At 44.7% G+C, this 21,281-nt stretch overlaps 3 protein-coding genes and 1 long non-coding RNA gene across 5 annotated transcripts; all 4 read right to left on the reverse strand.

The window, feature by feature from the left end:
* Window positions 1–3,134: 3,134 nt before the first annotated feature.
* Window positions 3,135–7,153, reverse strand: LOC147909046 (uncharacterized). The gene has a single exon (XM_087407915.1). It carries the CDS (start codon window positions 4,386–4,388, stop codon window positions 3,135–3,137), a length of 1,254 nt encoding a protein of 417 aa, XP_087264041.1. The 5' UTR covers window positions 4,389–7,153.
* A 3,642-nt stretch (window positions 7,154–10,795) lies between these two features.
* LOC147909047 (uncharacterized) lies at window positions 10,796–12,273 on the reverse strand. Its single transcript, XM_087407784.1, has one exon. The coding sequence runs from the start codon at window positions 12,271–12,273 to the stop codon at window positions 11,755–11,757; it is 519 nt and encodes a 172-aa protein (XP_087263910.1). The 3' UTR covers window positions 10,796–11,754.
* Window positions 12,274–14,371: 2,098 nt separating this feature from the next.
* On the reverse strand, window positions 14,372–16,879 carry LOC147909048 (uncharacterized). Its single transcript, XM_087408264.1, has 4 exons — window positions 16,682–16,879; window positions 15,749–16,628; window positions 15,162–15,670; window positions 14,372–15,082 (listed from the first exon to the last, which is right to left on the reverse strand). Exons 1-4 carry the CDS (start codon window positions 16,877–16,879, stop codon window positions 14,372–14,374), a joined length of 2,298 nt encoding a protein of 765 aa, XP_087264390.1.
* A 193-nt stretch (window positions 16,880–17,072) lies between these two features.
* On the reverse strand, window positions 17,073–19,779 carry LOC147909049 (uncharacterized). Of its 2 annotated transcripts, XR_015545751.1 has the most exons (3): window positions 18,996–19,761; window positions 18,169–18,430; window positions 17,073–18,083 (listed from the first exon to the last, which is right to left on the reverse strand). It is a non-coding gene; the product is annotated as an uncharacterized LOC147909049 (long non-coding RNA). The 2 variants fall into 2 exon arrangements; XR_015545750.1 differs by having other exon boundaries at window positions 18,169–19,779.
* Window positions 19,780–21,281: the final 1,502 nt, after the last annotated feature.

The raw sequence follows: 21,281 nt of genomic DNA on the forward strand, positions 1-21,281 counted from the left end.
GCGCTGTGGTTATTAAACGTGTCGTCCAAGATGTCTCTAATTTTTCCCCACGATACCCTATCTATATCACCTTTACATAGTGAGGCCGTCGTTAAGCCGAGTTCGTTGATTACGCTTAATAATGCTGCAATCGCTTCGGTTATTACTTGTCGCCCTATTGTCTCGGATACGCGTTCTTTGATTATCAGAGCGATTATGTAACGATTTTTGTCGCTAATTAATTTGGCGTGCCCGAGAGTGGCGTTTTCGATCCGCGGGAGTCGCTCTTGTTCTGCGAGCATGCGCGCTCCCTTGTCGCAGGGTTCGCCCGTCTGTGTGGTAAAGATGATAAGATTATCCTTGCGCATAATGAAATTGTCACGTACTTCTCGTACTTTAAAACGTTGGCAAGGAGTGTCGGGAGTGTCAGGTAATGGGAAGTCACTGTCTTCGCTGCTGTCGTCTAACTCTGTATCGTCTTCGTCTATAAATTTGTCACGCGTAAGAGAAACTACATCTTCTGGAATGTCATGGCTTTGTCTAGGCGGAGTAGTTTTTGCAGGCAGAGCCGGGGCGGATGTTGAGTCAACACTCTCGTTCAATGCAAGGGGGAACAAAGGTTTATGACTTTTAGTTTTATTGATGGTTTCCTCTGCAGTTACTTCGACCACCGGATTGACAGCGCATCGGCGTTCGAATTTATTTTTCCTGCTTTATAACAAATTTTGTACTCATATTCGGCGAGTTTGAGTTTCCATCGTGCGAGCCTAGACGTGGGTCTTTCACGGAATGCAGCCAGATTAAAGGCTTGTGATCTGTCACGAGATCGAACCTATGACCGTATACATATGGTCTAAAGTGATTCACATTATATTATTGCTAAAAGTTCTTTTTCAATTGTAGAGTAATTTTGCTCGGCAGAATTTAGGAGTCGGGAGGCATATGCGACGGGGCGGTCCTTACCTATGGGACCTTGACTAAGAATTCCTCCGACAGCGTACTTTGATGCGTCGGTTGTAATTAGAAATGATCGCGTAAAGTCTGGGTACTGTAAGAGAGGTTCCGAACATAGTAAGGTTTTAATGGTGACGAACGCGTGTTCCTGTACGTCAGTCCATTCAAATTCTACATCCTTCTTTAGTAAGTTGGTTAGCGGACGAGCTATTCTGGAGAAATCTGAAATAAAACGCCGATAATATCCTGCGAGCCCCAAGAACTGCTTAACGCTTTTCGGGTCGTGCGGCACTGGAAAGTTTTCTACCGCATAAATTTTTTGTGGGTCCGGTCTAACTCCGTTTTTGCCGATGATGTGGCCCAAGTATGCGACTTCTTTGCGCAGGAACTCGCACTTGTCAGGCTGGAGTTTTAGATTCGCTTTTCGTAATCTTTCGGCTAATTTATTAAATTTAATCTCATGTTCGCGCAATGACCCTGCATATAACACGATATCGTCTAAATACACGAACAATTCGATTCCTTGCAGCCCGGACAGAACCTGATCCATAAGCCGTTGAAATGTCGCAGGAGCGTTTTTAGACCGAATGGCATTCGGTTGAATTGATAGTGACCGTGAGGTGTTGAGAACGCTGTTTTCTGTGCGTCCGGCTCGTGCATCGGTATCTGATGAAAACCTGACGCGAGATCGAAAACGCTAAAATACTTGGCACTGCCCAATTGATCAAGGATCTCGGTGATATTAGGCAGCGGGTACGCGTCGCCGATCGTTTTTTTCGTTTAATGTACGGTAATCGATTACCATGCGCCAGCGTTTATTACCTAATGAGTCGGGTTTCTTGGGGACTATCCAGAGGGGGGAGTTGTAGGGGGAGTCGGAAGGAGAGATGGTGCCATTATCTAGGAGAGCCTCTATTTGTTTATTTATTTCCTCCTTATGGATGGGAGGATATCGGTATTGTTTAGTGTAGACAGGATGGTTATCAGTGGTGTTTATCTTATGACGCATGGCATTTGTGTATCCCAATGGGTCGGACGGTATGTGAAAAAGATCGTTGTATTTGTTTATTAACTTATTCACGTGCGCCGTTTCCTCGTCGTTTAGGTGGTCGAGTCGTAGGAGAGTTTTTATTTGTTCTTTGCGCTCGTCACTAGGGACGGTTTTTCCTGTGGTAGAGGCAACTTGGAATGTGCGGTCGTTTTTTGCACTATTCGGTTCCCCGTGCCCTAAGGCCGAAGCACGTCCTTCGAATAGCGAAGCGCCGCTTGTTCGCCCGTCGGAGACAATTTCGACTTCCTCGAGCTGAATTATAGGAATTTCTATTTCTTGGTCGATTTCGCTCGCATTTATTACACTAATAAGGGCTCTACCGTCACGATTAGCTACTAACGCGCTATCTAGGTACACGTTTTCGCATATATTAATTCGTGGAACATACCCTTCCGATAATTCTGAATTGACAATTCGCACCGGAATAGTGAAACGAGATCTAGGTGGGACGATTACAGTATTTCGTTGAGTAAAAGGTATTGTGATGTCCCGCCACGTTAGAATTTTTTGTACGAAGTCGATTTTTGTGGCGCTGCATAAGAAATCCGATCCTAGGATTCTCTCTTGAGAAATTGGAAAGTCGTTCGTTACAACTTGCAAGATTATGGGGTATCCCATAAATTTTATTTCGACGGCCCCGAGAGTTTTTATATTTCCGTCGGTTATTCCGCTAAGGAGAATCGACTGCTGAGTTTGAACGTATATCTCGGGACGTAGATTGCGTATTTTTATTAAATTTGGCGCAGCACCTGTATCAATCATGAATTCTGTTGATTGTAGTAATCCGTCGGCAGAAATGACGACAGTAGGTGCGTGGGAAAAATCGCGAGGATTTAAGACTGCGATGCGTCGTTCGCGATATTGTCTGATTGGGTTTCGATCGCGCGCACCGGACGATTTTCCTGAATTCTCCCCGCTCGAGATTCGTCCGTTATTCCCGAGGGGCTCCCGGCGTTTCCCTGGTTGACCCGGGAGTTATTATATTCACGTTTCCGACATTGTTCGATCTCATGGCCCGCGTTTTTGCAATATCGGCACCATTTATCGGAACGAGCATTGGTGTAGCGATCAGGGGGCACATTGCTGCCGGCGCGATTCTCGCGGCTACGATACGGTTCAGGAGGGCGTATATCTCTAGTATATGAGTAATTTAAGTTTCTCTGGTCATCAACATTTCCTCGCGTTTCTTCGGGCCGGTATCTAGAGGGAGGCTCCTCACGTCGGGGGGTTGATTGAGCGAGAGGGCGGTAAGGCTTGCGGGAGGTAGTCGTTGAGGTACGTTTTCGTACATGTTTCGAACGTTGTATCTTTGTTTATTGAGCTCCTCCCTTTTTGCGAGGGACTTGGCTGCGGAAAATGCCTCGAATGGGTTCTCGCGGTGTTCCGATGTGAGTTGCAATCGATATTGGAGGGGAAGACCTTTGCAAAATGATCTTGCAGTGAGCGCGTCTACTTCGGCTATCCTTCGGGGATGCAGGGTTCCTCCCGTACGACGCTCGGCGTCGAGAATCGCGGTACGCAAATCCTTTACTCGACTAATATAATCTAGCATATGTTCGTTTTTCTTTATGTATGACGTACTTAACTCGCCACGGTATTGATCGATTGTGTTAGACGATCCGAAGGCCCCGTTTAAAAGATCTATTAGTTGAGTTACCGTATCGCATGGCTCGTCTTCCACTGCGTAATGAGCACGCCCTCTCAATTTGTTTATCAGTATTTTCGTTAGGTTCCTCTTCGAGGAGGGAGGGATGATTTCTCTAGCGGGACGACAACCCCGAATAAATTGCGATAGCGGAATATTATATCCGTCGAAAGAGGGAATGCATTCAGTGATTTCCCGGAACGAGACCTTTGGTGGCTGGGAAGATTCCATACAGTTCTCCTGTAGGAAAGCATGGGGTTGCGATTCGAACGGACGTTGGCCGTCGGACGGCGTAAGTAGAGGATCGTGGAGTCTTACCTTATCTATATCACGACGGAAGCTATTAATTTCTCGAAATATTTCGTCCTTGAACGAAATGAGCAGTTCACAGACGTTGCCGTCTCCGTAATTACGCGATCTGTCTACGTATCCGTGCTGTCCGTGCTCGGTTTCATGGTCGGCGATTCGTTCGCGGCTTGACTCTTGATTTATCGTTTCGCGGGTTCGTTCTAGGGCGCTACGCTCAGCCCGGAGTTGTGTTTTCTCGGTTTCAAGTTGTCGTGTGAGCGTGTCGCGTTCGGCTTGTAATCGCGCTTTTTCGATCTCACGCTCTTTTCCTATTTCCGCCCGTTCCCTATCCAAGGCTGCGCCCTGTTTCCGCAAGCGTTCCTCCTGTTTCGCGAGTGCTTGCCGTAGCGCCTCCAGCTCCTCTTCGCTGAGCTTTACGCCTTCGTCTCTCTTTGTTGAGCGAGTATCCATAACGGGATGCGGAAGTACAGCGAAGTTAAATAATCGATTCGCGTGGTGAGATTTTATATATCATCCCACCGCTGTCATCAAAATATGTTACGTCCCAAGGTCCAACCGTTGGTAATTGATACCTGGACAAACCGGGGACCAATGGCGGGTAACAAATCGAGAGTTGCGCGTTAAGAAGAAACCTTTCGGTTAAGAAGAAACCTACGGTAATCCCTTCATGAATCTTGCTGGTGGTTCGGTCCGTGGTGCGGGACACGCGGCTCAGTCTGGATTCCGGTTGGTCAGGCTCCTTGTAGGTGCTCGATGATTGGCCGGCGCTGATTCCGCTCGTTCACACACACGATCTCCAAGTTAAACGATAAACGTATACGCGCGGCGGCGTTTATTGTAAAAGGAGAGGTTTCGTCAAATATTATTATATATATACGTACTTATAATTGCTCAAAAGTAATTAGTGTATTTTATAACTTCTGCAGTTGCTACACACATATCCAGACTTATGTTATAACTAATAATTAGATGCGGTTAACTAGGAAGGTTAAATAAGATGTACCTATAATTAGATTGGATTGCTCACGCGAGTAGAATTTAGGAATTAAACTAGAAATCACGATACTCTGGAAGAGACCGTTTCTCTTCGACCAGACCTGACCCCGGGAGGTTTTGAACTAACTCCTTAAAACACTCGCTGCTCGCGAGAGAGAGCAAGTCCCGTTTTTAGAACCCGAACGCTTTCAGGAAAAAGGTGCCCCTCCATGCTGGTAGGGCGCGTGAGGTGGGGAGAAGATGTCAGGGGCGATCCCTGCAGTTCTAATGCCCCGTCGGTTATTGAAGTAAGGAAAAATTTGTAATTTGGCCAGGGACATTCCTGGACAAGTTTTATAAGTACCGCTGACGTGACAATACACAGTTTCTGATAGGTAGAAATTCTTATTTTCTGTTCCCTGTTCTTTATTCCTTTCATTGTATGCAGCCCTTAAAGGTGCCATTTCATGTGATGCTAAAATACTTGATGCTCGTTTTGTTCGTGTTCTCTATTACCCGTATTCTAAAGAATAATGAGAAGAAGAATGGAAAGCTCCATATACAATCAATGTTAAGAAACGACCCTCATTTTAAACATTTGAAATGTCAGAGGACACGCGCGACATGCACTTGTGGCGTCGGTTGCGTGCTCGCTCTTGAGAGCGTTGCATTCATGGTCAGCCGATCATCGCCGCGCGACGTTGTGATTACTTGAGTTTTGGCGCGTATCTTTGACCGGTACGAACGTGTCTGCGTTTAGTGTCGCGTCGTGTGTTACGTCGTCCGCTCTTTTCAGAGCGATCTGTGTCTTTTGAGTCATTAATGGACTCGCATTCTCACTTATCTCCTATTTGCGCCTAATTCTCCTTACCTATACTTCCTATATTTTTAACGGTATTTTGAAAGACTATGAGTGTGCCTCTCATGGGAAGCGGGTCGGGGGATCCCGACGGGTCATAAAGAAGCTCATAAAGAAGACGAGATGTGTGAGAGGCAAAACTCCCCCCCCCCCAAATGTATCAATTGCTCTGGAGATCATATCACCACGTCGAAAAACAAATTGCTCTCTCTTTAAACAGAAAAAAGTACAGACGATCGCAGTCACCGAAAATATCTCTCTTGCGGATGCTAGGAATAGGTTATCGTCTACGGACTCTCGATCTAACTTTAGGTCCAGTGCTGACTTAGGTAGTACGCGTAGCGTTCACTTTGCAGATGATGATTACTATAATTTCCCTTTACTTCCGCCAAAGAATGATATCTCCCCTCATTCGTTCATCAGTTATAACAAATTCTCCCCCCTTGAAAATGCAGATACCTCTAAACTGTCGTACACCAAAGTTTCTGTTAAGAATTCTACTCCTTGTACCTCTCCTGAACATCTACGATCCTCGCGTCAGGGAACTAGCGCTTCCCGTCCAATATCCCCTCTCCCATCTTCACCGCGGAACAACGACAAACACAAGCAGGACCTTTCCAATACTTATGGCACCTCCCCTCGCAATACTAACAATGCTAATAATAATTCTACTTCTTTGGAAGAAGCTAGGAGGGAATGCCTAATATCTCTACCGAATGGCAGATCTCCCAACATATCGAGAGACGGTGTTCTCCTTAATCATAATCGAACTAATTATCCACGTGATAGTTATCCTTATGAACATGATAGACTTCCTACTAGACACATGGATATGCCCATGCTTTCCATGACTCTTAAGCAGTTTTTAAATCATGTAAGTTCATACATTGAACCGCTCCCTCCTCGCTTCTACCGGTAGCAGACTGAATATAACGACTCATGCATTTATTATGATAATTATCAAGATGACACTCCCCCTTTTTCTGACGATCGCGCTTACAACTATTACTAATTTTTCTGTTACTTTACTCTATCTCACTTTTCATTTTAATACTAATACTACTCATGTCTTCTAACAAACCTATCTCTATTTCTAGTTGGAACTATAAGGGTTTACGGGGGAAGCTTCCGGAATTTCAAATTAATAATAATAATAATACATACGATCTTTGGTGCCTCCAAGAGACTATGGTCATCGAGAAGAGTTACTTACACTCTAACATTTTTAACTTTATTAGAAGTGACATTCGCTGCCCCGGTCAACGCGGGGTAGCCATTGCTATTAAAAAGTCATTCCGCTATGACCTTCTTGATATCACTTACCTAGGCCACCATTCAATCGAGCTCATTGGTATCAAGCTTTTTAGTCAAGGTCTCTTCTTTGTCATTATTAACATATACAGACATCTGTCGTCACGAACTCCTCCTACAGTTATTGAGCGCCTGTTTGATTATGTTGCGAATCAATTTCACGCCGTCCTCCTAGGTGACTTTAATTTGCACAACGTAGCTTGGGACTGCTCGATTACTGACTTCCTTGGCAGATGTCTTTTAAACTTCCTTGAAGATCGTAAAGATCTTATTATTTTATTATCTGCTCATAACCTACCTTTTTGATCCCTCCCGGCTCGCAAATATCAGTCATCGATCTTATTGTTGTAACGCCTCCTGTCCTGACTCTTGGTAACTGTTATACAGAACTCGACACCTTTTCTAGTGATCACTTCCCTGTTGTCATTAACCTGAATATTCTCCCTTGCCTAAGAACTACATTTAAGTATAAAATTAAACTTAATTCTCTCCAAATGAAAGTCTTTATTCACAAGTTAACTTGTATTGATTTTGCCTCTATTTTAGTAACAACAGATGATGCTATCTCACAATATGATAACTTTGTAAAAGAGATCAAAAAGCACTTTGAACTCTCTGTTTCTTCCTGGATCACGTACCCCGAAATCAAAACCGATGGTTGAGAAACGTCTCCCCCTCCCCTTGGTGGACCGAAGAATGTCAGGTCGCGGTAGATGCCAGACGCGAGGCAAAGAGGCTCTGGAACCGCCAGTCAAGTTCAGAGAATTATGACGCTTATAAGCGCACTGCTTCGGCATGTAGATGCGTCCTCAGAAGAACCAAAAGAAGGAAATAGAAGGAACTATGCAACAGTTTTAACGCTTATACTCCGTCTGCTAAAATTTGGAGGTTGGTCAAAGGTTTTAAAAACCGAGCTTCCGTTATGTCATCTGGCCAGTCGCTGTCGGCTGCGCAGGAAAATGCGATTAATAAAATCTGTCCTCCCTCTTATAGTCCTCGAGATATCGTCTTAGAGTGTATCCTTCTTGAAAATACCCCCACGCAGTGCGAAAGCGCTAAATTCTTGGACAATCCTTTTACTATGAAGAAGTTACTCTTAGCTATTCAGCCAAAACTAGATCAGCTCCAAGGGCCGACCAGATTGACTATAACATCATTAAGAACTTAATACCGGATAGTCTTTCTGTGCTATTACAAATCTATAACAATCTTTTTTGTCAAGGAATTTTCCCTGCGGAATGGAATAAGTCAATGGTCGTCCTTATTCCTAAATCAAATGAAATGGAAAAGGTGTCAGACCGATTTCTCTTCTCTCATGCCTCTTAAAGATTATGGAAAAAATTATCTATCTGAGATTGAGGTAGTTTACTGAATTCAATGCCATACTGCCGCTTAATCAAACAGGCTTCCGCCCCCAGTGTGCCTGCTCTGACAATCTTGTTGTTCTGACAAATTATATTCAGGGCGCCTTCATTAATAAAGCCCTTACTATATGTGCATTTTTGGATATTGAGGGAGCGTTTGACAACGTGATTCCTTCTATTTTAATTGAGATTACAACGGATCTCGCCCAAAACCGTTAAATTCATAAGTAACCTTCTTTCCAACAGACAAATCACGTTCATTTGTGATGGCGCGCTTAAAGGTCCATACATCGCTTTGAAAGGTACCCCTCAAGGGTCCATCCTTAGCCCTTTGCTCTTCAACCTCTACTATGCGGATATTAATAAATGTCTACATGAGGACACTCTTCTCTTACAATATGCGGACGATGTCGTTATCTTCTCATCAAACCAAAACGCTGAAGATGCTAGATCGTCGGTCCAATCTTCACTAAACAATATATGCTTACTTGAGAAACAGGGGCTTGGAAGTTTTCCCCTCAAAAACCCAATGGATGCTCTTTACAAGGAAGAGACAGTCACATCCGGACATTAAACTACACATTCAGAACGTAGAAATGCTAGAGTACAATTTGCCATCTTTCTGGACTTCATTCTCGACCCCAAGTTGAGTGGCAAAGAGCACCTAAAGACCTTAGTCAATAAAGGACATAATCTTACTAATATACTAGCAGTTCTTGCAGGCACTAAATGGGGATCTCATCCAAGCTTACTTCTCACCCTTTATAGAGCTGTATTTCGCTCTGCTATCGAATACGGATGTCAAATGTTCAAGCTCAAAGGCAATAAGACTGAATTTTTACAACTGGAAAGGTTAGTCAACAGAAATCTGCGTCTTGCTCTCGGATACCAACTATCTACACCTATTAGCGTCATTATGGCCGAAACAAAGGAAACTCCTCTTAACATCAGATTTGGCTATATGACCTCGAAGTTCATCTATAAGGCTTTCTCCAGGAAGAATTCCCCAGTGCTACACAGCTTTGAAAGCTTGGAACAGGCTGCATACTCGAGCGGAGGAAGCCTAGGGATTTTGTAGGTTGCGAATTGCCTACAAGCAACGTCAAAAAAAAAATAAGAAGATAGATTAGAGTATAGCGCTCATCCTGTATGGTCGTATTCATACGTGTTCCTATATGAATAAATTCATCGTTATTAATTACAAGAAGACAGCGTGCCCTAGCTACTGTACCTGCCTTCAAGTACTATGTAATGCAGAAATACTCACTTAAAATCATCTGCAGATCCAACATGCCTTATGCTTATAAACACAGTTATGAAAGCTATACTTATGTCCATCAATTTGACAATTCCCTCACCAATGTTCCTAAGAAAGCTGTTGCAGCTGCGGTTTCGGGATCGTTCTCAATAATATTAGACACTTCTTCTTATTTTACACGAACACGCTACTTTATTACAGAACATTGAGAGCACACGGCTCGGATTAAACGTAGTAACAATGGCAGTAAAAGAGTCGAACGGCTATAAAAGGCGGGAAAAATATAATGGCGGACACTCTCTCTGCCTGCGATCCGATCTCGTCTTCTTCCGTTCACACGCGGCTACTTCCGGCATCTTCCTTAAAGTCACTCCTCGGCCGGTAACACGCGTCTCGCCCTCTATGTCAACGGTACTGAGGGCGCGTTTCCAACAAAAGCGAATAACCGAATATACCAAGCCCGATTCCTAGAAACTATAACCACATACGCCAATCGCGGTCCCATTATTTACACGATGGTTCTAAGTCCGTTAGCGAGGATCGCGTGGCTCCGCAATCTATTCACCAGATCTTAACGTTGCACTCAAGTTCAAGCTTCCCCCGGAAACTTCAATTTTTTCAGCCGAGTCTTGGGATATTCTTCAGGCGATTAATCTTATTGAAGATCGATGTTGTGACGAGACTTCCATCTGTTCTGACTCTTTAAATGCTCTTCAGGCTATATCGTCTCACAACTCTAGAAATGCGAACCATATTACAATACATTAGATATTAAAGATCGTCTGTCCTTTTTAACACAACATGGTTTCAAAATTAATTTTATTTGGACTCCTGGTCATAAAGGTATAATCGGTAACGAGACTGCAGACCACCTTGCCAATGAGGCCGCCTTTAGAACACCGGCCTAAATTTAAAATACCATTTTAAGACTTTTTTATGGTCTCTAAGCAATCCCTTAATACTAAATTTCAAGCACACTTAGATCATTTCAACATTTAAAGGGCAGTGTGCGAGAGCGCACCGCGCGGAAAGATTCGAGTGAGAAAACGGCACAAGGTTGATATGATGCACGACAATAAAGAGAACTCCGTTTCTTTGTAATTTAACAAAAGAATTTTCTTTAATATGCTCAGTTACAAAGTCAAAAAATATAATTAATTAAATATTAGATTAACAGAATATTAAATGCGGTCACCTTTTCTAAATGATATTTTGGAATCGTGGTAATGGAAAATCTCGGTGATTTTCTCGGCACTTCTCGAAAGATTCGTTTTATCGCGATTTCACTAAGCGGTTAGCACGGCGATTTTACGAAGCGATATAGTAGCAAGACTATGACTCTAAGAACTCTAAGAACTTTTTTTGAAGTAAGAAGGAGGACGGCGAGATCGAAGCATCTATTGTTTTCGGCCTGAGCTTTCTTTTTTTGGGAAAAATCCAATAAAAATTTGCCACAATCGTAATTATTACGTGGCATTAGGTGTACAAAATTGATTGGCGCTTTGGATTCTTTTCTAACGACGTTCAACGTAACAGTCATGCGGGACAGAAAATCCGTGCGTGGGATTGGTGACAGCGCGTGACGTATTCGTCGGAGCGCGGCGCTCGCGTGCGCGAATTGAATCGTTCTAGAACTTTCTATTGTCCGTTGCCGGTAACGACAACTTGTTTGCGTGTAACGACTTGTTTTTAAAAAGAACAAAGAACACCAAATCGCTGATTTTTATCGAGGATTTAGATCATGCTCGAGATGAAATTACGAGCTCAATTTATGCATGCGTTCAATGACAATTACTGTCGGTCGACTGAAAGAATTCTTGCTCTTCTTTTCGAATTACCGATCTCAAACATTCCCGCCCGCCTCGTCATCTCCGTGACGATATATGTATAGAAGTTACCTCGAGCGCATTGAGATTACAATAAAAAAAACAGTAAACGCGAACATAAGACAAGTGATACAATGCAATGATTCCGTGGAAGAGCTTGAACTGTAAACGAGAATTATATGACAAATAACATTGAATCAATGATTTATGAAAGTACACGCGATCAATTTAAGCTCTCCTTTACATTTGATGCATTAGCGTGCGAGATAAACGCGTTAGCCTCTTCTGGCAATAAAACTAATTTGACTAAAGGACGAGTTAATTCGGATGAGGCGGTTTTGACTGTGATCACTCGCACTATGCCGTCGTCTCCAGGATGTAGCTGCGTGATCCGCGCCAGAGGCCACTTATTTGGTGGTGAGAGCTTGGAGCGAATGATGCATAGCGATCCAAGGCGTGGTGGCAAAGCGTCCTTGGTCCATTTCGGTCTGGTAGCCAGAGTGTGTAAATACTCGCGTGACCATCTCTGCCAGAAATGGTCTCGCATTCGCTGGATAAGCTGCCACCTAGAAAGCAAATTTTCCTTCTTATCTGACAAGGAAGGCTCAGGAATGGCCAATAGTGGTGCCCCGATGAGCAGGTGACCAGGTGTCAGAGCCGTGAAGTCGTCGGAGTCGTCTGAGAGGGCATGCATGGGCCGGGAGTTCAGGCATGCCTCCACTTGTGCGAGCAGAGTGCTCATTTCCTCGAAGGTGAGCCTGGTTTCGCCGATGGTTCGGCGCAGGTGATACTTAGCCGATTTCACGGCCTCCTCCCAGAGTCCACCAAAATGAGGTGCCGAAGGGGGATTGAAATGCCAATGGATCCCCTCCGATGTAGCTACGTGTGCGATCTTTAGTCATTCTGCCGAGGAGGCTCGAAGCATCTCTCGAAGTTGCCGGTCGGCGCCCAAAAAATTGATGCCGCAATCAGAGTAGATGTCCGTGCACAGTCCTCGGCGAGATGTGAATCGACGGAGAGCAGCCAGGAAAGCGTCGGTGGTGTAAGCTGAAACAGCCTTGAGATGAACGGCCTTGGAGCTAAAACAAATAAAGACGGCGATGAACGCTTTGTGAGCGCTGTGCCCACGCCCTTTGCTCGTCCTGATGAAGATAGGCCCGGCGTAGTCGATGCCCACGTGAAGAAATGGTCGTGCGGGAGTCACTCTTCCTGGAGGAAGGTTTCCCATCTTTGGTTGCGGAGTGGCAGCCCTCCACCGTGTGCATGTCACGCACTGATGCAGCCATCACTTGACCACCGCTCGGCCTTGTGGAATCCAGAACCGGAGACGAAGCAATCCCAGGGTCATCTGGACTCCTCCGTGGAGAGTACGGCGATGGTAGGCTTCCACCAGCAGGCGAGTGAGCCATGACCTTGGAGGCACGATGATCGGATGTCGCTCGTCGAACGACAGCGCTGCGTGCTTGAAGCGCCCTCCAACTCGCAGAACTCCGTGTTCGTCCATGTACGGGCTGAGGGTTCGCAGATGGCTGGATCGTGCAAGATCGCATTTGTTTTCGAGAGCTGCCCTCTCCTCTTGATAATGCCGTGACTGCATTATGCGTATCCACTGAAGGAGCGCCGCGTCGAGTTCGGCTGGGAGAAGCGCCGACTCGTGGTGCTGAGCGTCCACAGAACCGACCGAGCGACCGCGGTGACGCCAACGCAAGCACCAGGAAGTCACTCTGAGCAACCGGTGAAGCGACGAGAATCTGCGGAGCTCCTCCGGCTCGCGGCTGCTCCTGATGACTGTCGCGAGTGCTGTGGCCCGCCGCTCTGGTACGTCCTTGATGGGCTCCAGGTTGACGCTTGGCTATTGCGTCGGATTCCCGCACAACCAGGCGGGACCCGTCCATCACAAGGAATGGCTGAGGAGATCGCGTGGTGTTAGTCCCCGGGAGGCACAATCGGCAGGGTTGTCCTTGCCCGGGACGTGACGCCATTGAGCCTCTGGAAGCTGCTGCTGGATTCGTGACACTCTGTTGGCCACGTAAGTTTTCCAGCGCGTGACCTCGAATCCAGTGGAGCGTGACCTTGGAGTCTGACCACAGGATTACTGGCGTTGTCGCTAGGTTTAGCACAGAGCGCATGTGCGCGAGTACATTTGAAAGCAATGCGGCGGCGCAGAGTTCGAGTCGCGGGAGAGAAACGAGTTTGATCGGCGCAACCTTGCTTTTGGCTGTCAACAATAGAGTCTTTGTTTGGTTTTTTACGGTGATGCGGAGGTACACCACGGCGGCGTAACCTCTTTCGGACGCGTCTGCGAAGCCGTGCAGTTCGAGTTGAGAGCTCGTGTCGCCGGTGCCGAGCCAGCGGCCGACTCTGAGCTTCTCAAGCAGTGGAAGTTCTTCCCAGAGCTGCTTCCACTTTCCAGCGATGGTTGACGGCAATGGTGTGTCCCACTCTAGTTGCTGCAGCCAGGCTGACTGTATAAGAATTTTAGCTTGAATGGTCACTGGAGCCAGCCATCCGAGCGGGTCGAAGAGTCGAGTTGTCTCCGACAGCAGACTTCTCTTGGTGAACGCGACGACGGTGCGAGGAGGAACAGAGAAGGCGAATTCGTCCCTGATTGGATACCAGCGCAATCCCAGCGTTGAGTGGTTCTCTTGTTCCCACGATCGCGAGTCTCTGGTGAGACAGTACTCAGACGGAATGTCGCGAAGCAGCTCCTGGCAGTTGGCGGCCCACTTTCGGAGAGAGAACCCGCCCGCCATGCAGAGGTTGCGGAGCTCGACTTGGAGCGCGATAGCGTCGTCTTTATAATGCGCTCCGGTTACGACATCGTCGACGTAGCAGTCGTGTCATAAAGCATTCGCGCCTCGAGGGAAACGCGGTCCGTCGTCATCGGCGAGTTGACGCAGCGTGCGAATGGCGAGAAATGGCGCGCAAGCGAGACCGTAAGTAACTGTTTTCAACGTGAACTCGCGTATAGGCTCATCAGTGCTGTGTCGCCACAGGATGCATTGATGCCTATGATCGTCGGGATGCACAAGAATCTGCCGATACATTTTCTCAATGTCGGCCACTAGCGCGTATCGATGCCATCGCCACCGCAGAAGTACGTTCGCGAGGGGTGGCAGCAAATTAGCCCCAACTAGTAGATGAATATTGAGCGACTCACCGGACCTTGTACGCTGCGATCCGTTGAAGACGATCCTGAGCTTCGTCGTGGTGCTGGATTCTCGAAGGACGCCGTGATGTGGAAGGTAGCACCGATCTTCGCCAGAATTCGGTGGTTCTTGCGCCAATTCCATGTGATCTTGATCCTCGTATTCCTTCAGGAAGACGCGGTAGAGATCGCCGAATCGTGCGTCTCTCTCACAGCGTCGCTCCATGGCGATTAAGAGCCGTTCAGCAGATCTTCTCGTATCAATCAGCGTCGTCGGCGGAGATGCGAAAGGTAGTCGCACTACGTATCGTCCTTCGGCAGTGCGTTGGTGCTGCAGCGCGAAGATGTCTTCGCATTGCTGCTCTTTTGGCGTGAGTGCGACGGGAGCAGGCACTTCTCGTTCCTGTTCCCAGAAGCACAAGGTCGGCTAGCTCATGATCTACGGTGCACTGAAGCGAGTGGCGCTGTGCTGAGTTGGTTACTTGGTCGCAACCTCCCGATAAGATCCAGCCGAGCAGTGTCTTTTGAGCGATAGGCGCTTGGGAGCCTCCCTTGCGGACATCCTGGAGAATGATTGAGCATACTTCCGCTCCAAAAAGTAGCTCAATGGGGTCGTTTGCGTAGTCTGGATCAGCCAATTGGAGCCCCTTTAGGTGTGGCCACTCCATTTTGGTCCTTGCTTGAGGGCCTTGGTAAAGCGAAAGACGTGGCAGAATAAAGGCTCCGACTGTGAAGTCGGTCCCTGTTGTTAACGAGGTCACCTTGAGCGTTACCCTTCCCCTGTTGAGCCCGGAGCTTTTGCCGCTGATGCCGATGACTTCGATTGCGGATCGAGAGCGTGGCAGGCGTAGGCGCTGGACCAGAGCCTCGGAAATCAAAGAAATTTCCGAACCTTGGTCGATGAGCACGCGTGTGGTATGCCGATTGCCGTGACGATCAGCGACGGAAACTCGCGCAGTTGCGAGCAAAGTAGCCTTGTGGTCGCGGCGCACTGCCGACAGTGAGCTGACTTCTTGAGGTTTCGGTGAAGCTTACGCGTCGTGTAACATTGAGTGGTGACGAGACTTGCACGTAGCACACGTCCTCGTCGACTGGCACTTCGCGAAAGTATGATGGCCGAGGCAGTTGAAGCACAGCTTGTGAGTTTCGGCGACGGCCTTGCGGTCGACCGCGGATTTTTTCTTGAATTCTTCGCACACCATCACGTGGTGTTTACCCTTGCATAGGACGCATTGTGAAGATTCGGTGTATTTCTTGACGTGATGCCACTTGGCGGATCGCGACGGGTTGTCGGAGACCTTGAGCGATTTTGGTTTGGTGGCTTTGAGAGTCAGCGTTCTCCTTGTCATGAAGTCCAGCAACGTGTCGTGGTTTGGCAAGTCCGTGGAATGGTTCAGATACGATTCCCACTCGAGACGCGTTTTCGGGTCGAAAAGCTCGATGACTAGGTGATTCAAAAGGTCGAATCCATATGCGCCAACTGGACTCTCAATACTTTCTTGGCCGTTTACGACACTGATCGTGGCGTTGTGGATGCGGCTAAGTTCCTCGGCGGTATCGCTTTTCATTTTCGGCACTGAGGTGAACGTGCAAAAATTGGCGCGCGACAGCTCCCGTTTATTCTCATAATACTTGCAGAGCAGCGCCCACGTGCGCGAATAGTTGTCTCCGGTTACGGCCAGCGGGCGTATCAACGCTTCCGCGGGTCCTTCTAAGCAATGCTTTAAATGATGAAATTTCTCTACGTTTGAGATAGACGGATTGTTGCCAACGACAGACAAGAATATATCCCGAAACGATGGCCAGTCTTCAAACGCGCCCGAAAACGATCGGATTTTTAAGCGCGGCAACGCCGACTTGGTCAAACAATCGGTTCCCGCACTTGGAGGAGCTGTACTAGAATTTTCAGCTTTGAGCTTTGCCAGGTACTCGCTCAGCAGGCCGCGCTCCTGCACGTACGTGTTTTCGGCGGCATCGGCAAATTGAGACGTGTTGTACTCACTCTGATCGAAGGTGCCCTTGTAATGAACTTGAATAAGCTTGTGTTGCTTTTCGAATTCCGTCCACAGCTGGTCGAGAAGCGCCAAGCGGGTTTCGACATTGTGGTGGGTGATGTTGGCCGTCCCCAATTGGCTATTGACTTTGCTATGCGATTATGCATGTTACTCTGGGAGGTCAGCAAGACGGTTATTTCACTCATGATTTCACTTGCGAATTCTTCTCTCTCTACTTTTCTTGATAATGCGCGCACTGGACGCGATGCACTCGACACTGCGGATGCCGGCGAGAATCCGGTTCGAAGGACCAGAAAATGTGCGAGAGCGCACCGCGCGGAAAGATTCGAGTGAGAAAACGGCACAAGGTTGATATGATGCACAGTAAAGAGAACTCCGTTTCTTTGTAATTTAACAAAAGAATTTTCTTTAATATGCTCAGTTACAAAGTCAAAAAATATAATTAATTAAATATTAGATTAACAGAATATTAAATGCGGTCACCTTTTCCAAATGATATTTTGGAATGACGGTAATGGAAAATCTCGGTGATTTTCTCGGCACTTCTCGAAAGATTCGTTTTATCGCGATTTCACTAAGCGGTTAGCACGGCGATTTTACGAAGCGATATAGTAGCAAGACTATGACTCTAAGAACTCTAAGAACTTTTTTTGAAGTAAGAAGGAGGACGGCGAGATCGAAGCATTTATTGCTTTCGGCCTGAACTTTCTTTTTTTGGGAAAAATCCAATAAAAATTTGCCACAATCGTAATTATTACGTGGCATTAGGTGTACAAAATTGATTGGCGCTTTGGATTCTTTTCTAACGACGTTCAACGTAACAGTCATGCGGGACAGAAAATCCGTGCGTGGGATTGGTGATAGCGCGTGACGTATTTGTCGGAGCGCGGCGCTCGCGTGCGCGAATTGAATCGTTCTAGAACTTTCGATTGTCCGTTGCCGGTAACGACAACTTGTTTGCGTGTAATGACTTGTTTTTAAAAAGAACAAAGAACACCAAATCGCTGATTTTTATCGAGGATTTAGATCATGCTCGAGATGAAATCACGAGCTCAATTTATGCATGCGTTCAATGACAATTACTGTCGGTCGACTGAAAGAATTCTTGCTTTTCTTTTCGAATTACCGATCTCAAACAGGCAGCTATATGATAATTTTCATAGAAGTAACTCAGCTAAGTCCTGGTTCTATCATAAGAATCTTAAAAGAGAGGAGATTGTCACCATTTCCAGAATTAGATCTAATCATTATAATCTAGCATACAGCCTGCATCGTAAAAATATTGTCAATTCGCCTGCATGTTCCTGTGGTGACCCAAATCAGGACATTAATCATATTCTCTTTTATTGCAAACTTTGTATTCATAAATCGATTAAACTTCGTAATTATCTGAAAAAACACTTTCCATTTCATCCCTTTAATATTCATTGTATGATAAATATATATTGATTGTATATTAACAATCCCCCTTTACCTTGTGTCGTTTAATTACTGCATATCTCAAATCTTTAAACCTCAATATCTGATTTCCATGAACATGTTTTTGTTTTAAGGGAGGGGCGGAGAATTTTGTTTCTCTCCTCTCCTCCCAGGTGGCGCCCCCGCTTGGTTACTTGTTTCAGCTACTAGGTTCACCCTGGTCGGAATTGCTGCTACTCCGCGGCAAGGGCTAATTAACATCGAACAAGAAGTTGTGGTTACTTTCTTCTGGCGGTCTTGCGGCAGTTGTATATACGCTGAAAATAAAGTATTATCAACCAGACAATTGTGATCATTTCCCCTCATACTTAATCTAACATAACTGAATATGCTTGCGTACACATACGCGCGTGCACACATGTACGTTATTTAATTTTTTTTGGATTGAAAATTATACATTAATGATTTTTAAATGTTTTCACGTGGAAAAATAATACTGTCAAATTAACAGTATCATTACTTTTCCAGATGAAAACATTTAAAAATCGTTAAATATAATTTTCAATCAAAATTAATTATAACATTATTTTTAACAATGTTAAATTAAGAAGTAAATAAAAAATATACATATATTTGAAAAATAGTTTAGTTTTAGAACAATGTTGTATTAGATGATAATAAATATCGCAACACAATAAAATAATTACTTATAAAACTTTGATAAAAACTGTAATGCAATAACAATTTTTAGTATTATAAAATAGTTATAGCAGAGAAAAATCTGAGAGAGGACTCAAAACCTGTAACCGCAAAATACTGCCGCGCACTATTGCCCTCTGATAAAGTAGATGTAAATTATATAGCAACATCCATTTTTCTTACATATTTGAGAATACATATTTGATAGCACAATGTAGCACATGTAGCACGATTATATGAATCAAATATCGATTTATCCTCTCCAGCCTTGAAAAATGGACGATGTATCTTAAGAATGGCAGCATGTAGGGATCTACGTCTCAATACCTCTAGCGCAACGAGCGGAGGAAGCCTAGGGATTTTGTAGATTGCGAGTTGCCTACAAGCAGCGTCAAAAAAAAAAAAAGAAGATAGATTAGAGTATGGCGCTCGTCCTGTACGGTCGTATTCGTACGTGTTCCTGGAATAAATTCATCATTATTAATTACAAGCAAAGTGGTCGATCTTTACACCTTCCATCACGATAAGTGTGGGCTTGTCTTAAGAATCAGACACGTTAACAGAGTCGCATATTCCCACAAGCATGGCTACGTTGTGGCTGCTGTGTAAGCAATGTAGCGCCGAGTGTGTCTGGTAGGGATCTCGGTAAAAGAATCGATTTTTTTAATCAACTCGAATCGCAACTGTAAGTATCGATTTACCAAAAAATCGAACACCAAAGAATCGATTTAGCGGAAATCTAAAAAATTGAAGCTAATTGTACACTGTACACTTATAAAAAAATAATTCAATGCACACGTGCATGCATCTCTTGCGCCATTTATATAGAATGAAATATATATGTGCTCTTCATTCTTTTTATTTTATTGTACAGGTTTAATATGATGAATACAATGAATAATATATAATATTAGACTATATCTTACGGTAAATATCTTACGTAAAAAGTCGAATCTTTATCAAGACTTTGTATCAAGCCTTTATTAGTATATATTATTGTATATACATATATTAATGTATACAAAACTTCTGTTACAATATGTATAAATTATATTATGTATTATTGTTACATTATACTATATTGGGTCATCTAAAAAGTATCCGCGGTTTTTTGTCACTAGATGTGTGTTGATGGTCATATATCTAGTGACAAAGTACTGCGGATACTTTTTAGATGACCCAATATAAACTATGCACAGACTCCCCGCTATAATGATAACACTTGCATAACACATAATGGTGCGATCCCATGATGTGGAATTGGCGCAATGAGAAATTGACGGAACGCTCGTGATTGTTTAGAAAAGACATATCGGCGAAACGCAATTGACGGAATGTTTGGATTGGACGGACATCGTTCCGCATTGCGTACACGTTCCGCATTATGGGACCGCGCCATAACACATAGTGCATAAGCTTATCAATCAGAATCTTTCCTTTCCTTCCATTCTATGAAAAGAAGAATTTCGTTGATTTCTTGCATTATGCGTTATGCAAGAATCTGTGCTGTGGCTAATAGTAGTGTTAAAGGCACACACTTTCCGTAACAGTAATCATAAGACGTATCGTAAAAATCAGCCAATCACAATCAAGAATTCTCTTGAATTCTGATTGTCTGATTCGTACGTCTGATACGGTACGTCTTAGAGTTGGTTTATAATAGGCCGTAATCTGTTAACTATAAGAATTGACCAATCATAATCGATTATTCTCCTTTCATTCGACTGTGATTGGTCAATGAAAGCTACTGCCATTGTAGACCACGCATCAGATTAAATTCACTATCGGCATTACCGGTCTCTACTGTGATTGGCCAATTCGCTTACTGATCACATATTACGGCCTTACATTTTGTATGTGCCATGAGCTTTACGGAAGATGTGTGCCATAACCTTATGTCTATACGTAAACCATAAGATCGGTTCTTTATTCCTGCACTATATGAATCAGTTCAAATGCAATAGTTCAGGAATAAAGAATAGACCTTTGAATTGGGCGTACACGGAAGATCGATCTCGGGTCTTAAGAATCGATTCGTCAATTTAATCGGAGCTTAAGAATCGATCTAAAAAATCGAGAATTGAAGGTAAAAGAATTGATTTTCTAAAAAATCGATCTTGAATCGAACATCCCTAGTGTCTGGACGCCGACGATGACCAACTAACGACTAAGGATAATTGGCGGGAAATCATTAAGTTTGTAAATAAATGTTACTCATTGATTCTGATTCATAAGCCATAAGGCGGTTTAATACAAACTCAAATGATCGTTTAGAACGTACAGATTACAAAAGTAGAGATGTGATTGCGTGTGTATGATAGTTCGGATATTAGTATCGCATTACTAGATTAGAATACGAGAAACTAAGAAAATCTGCAATATAAGCATTTATCTGACGACGCGAATAATTAACATAAAGACATGAGCAGTAACTGATGTCGATCTCGCAACAAACATAAAGGGATTAAT

Source organism: Acromyrmex echinatior, chromosome 7 (genome assembly GCF_024713525.1).
Source record: "Acromyrmex echinatior isolate Ae372 chromosome 7, ASM2471352v2, whole genome shotgun sequence".
Classification (NCBI taxonomy): Eukaryota; Metazoa; Arthropoda; class Insecta; order Hymenoptera; family Formicidae; genus Acromyrmex; species Acromyrmex echinatior.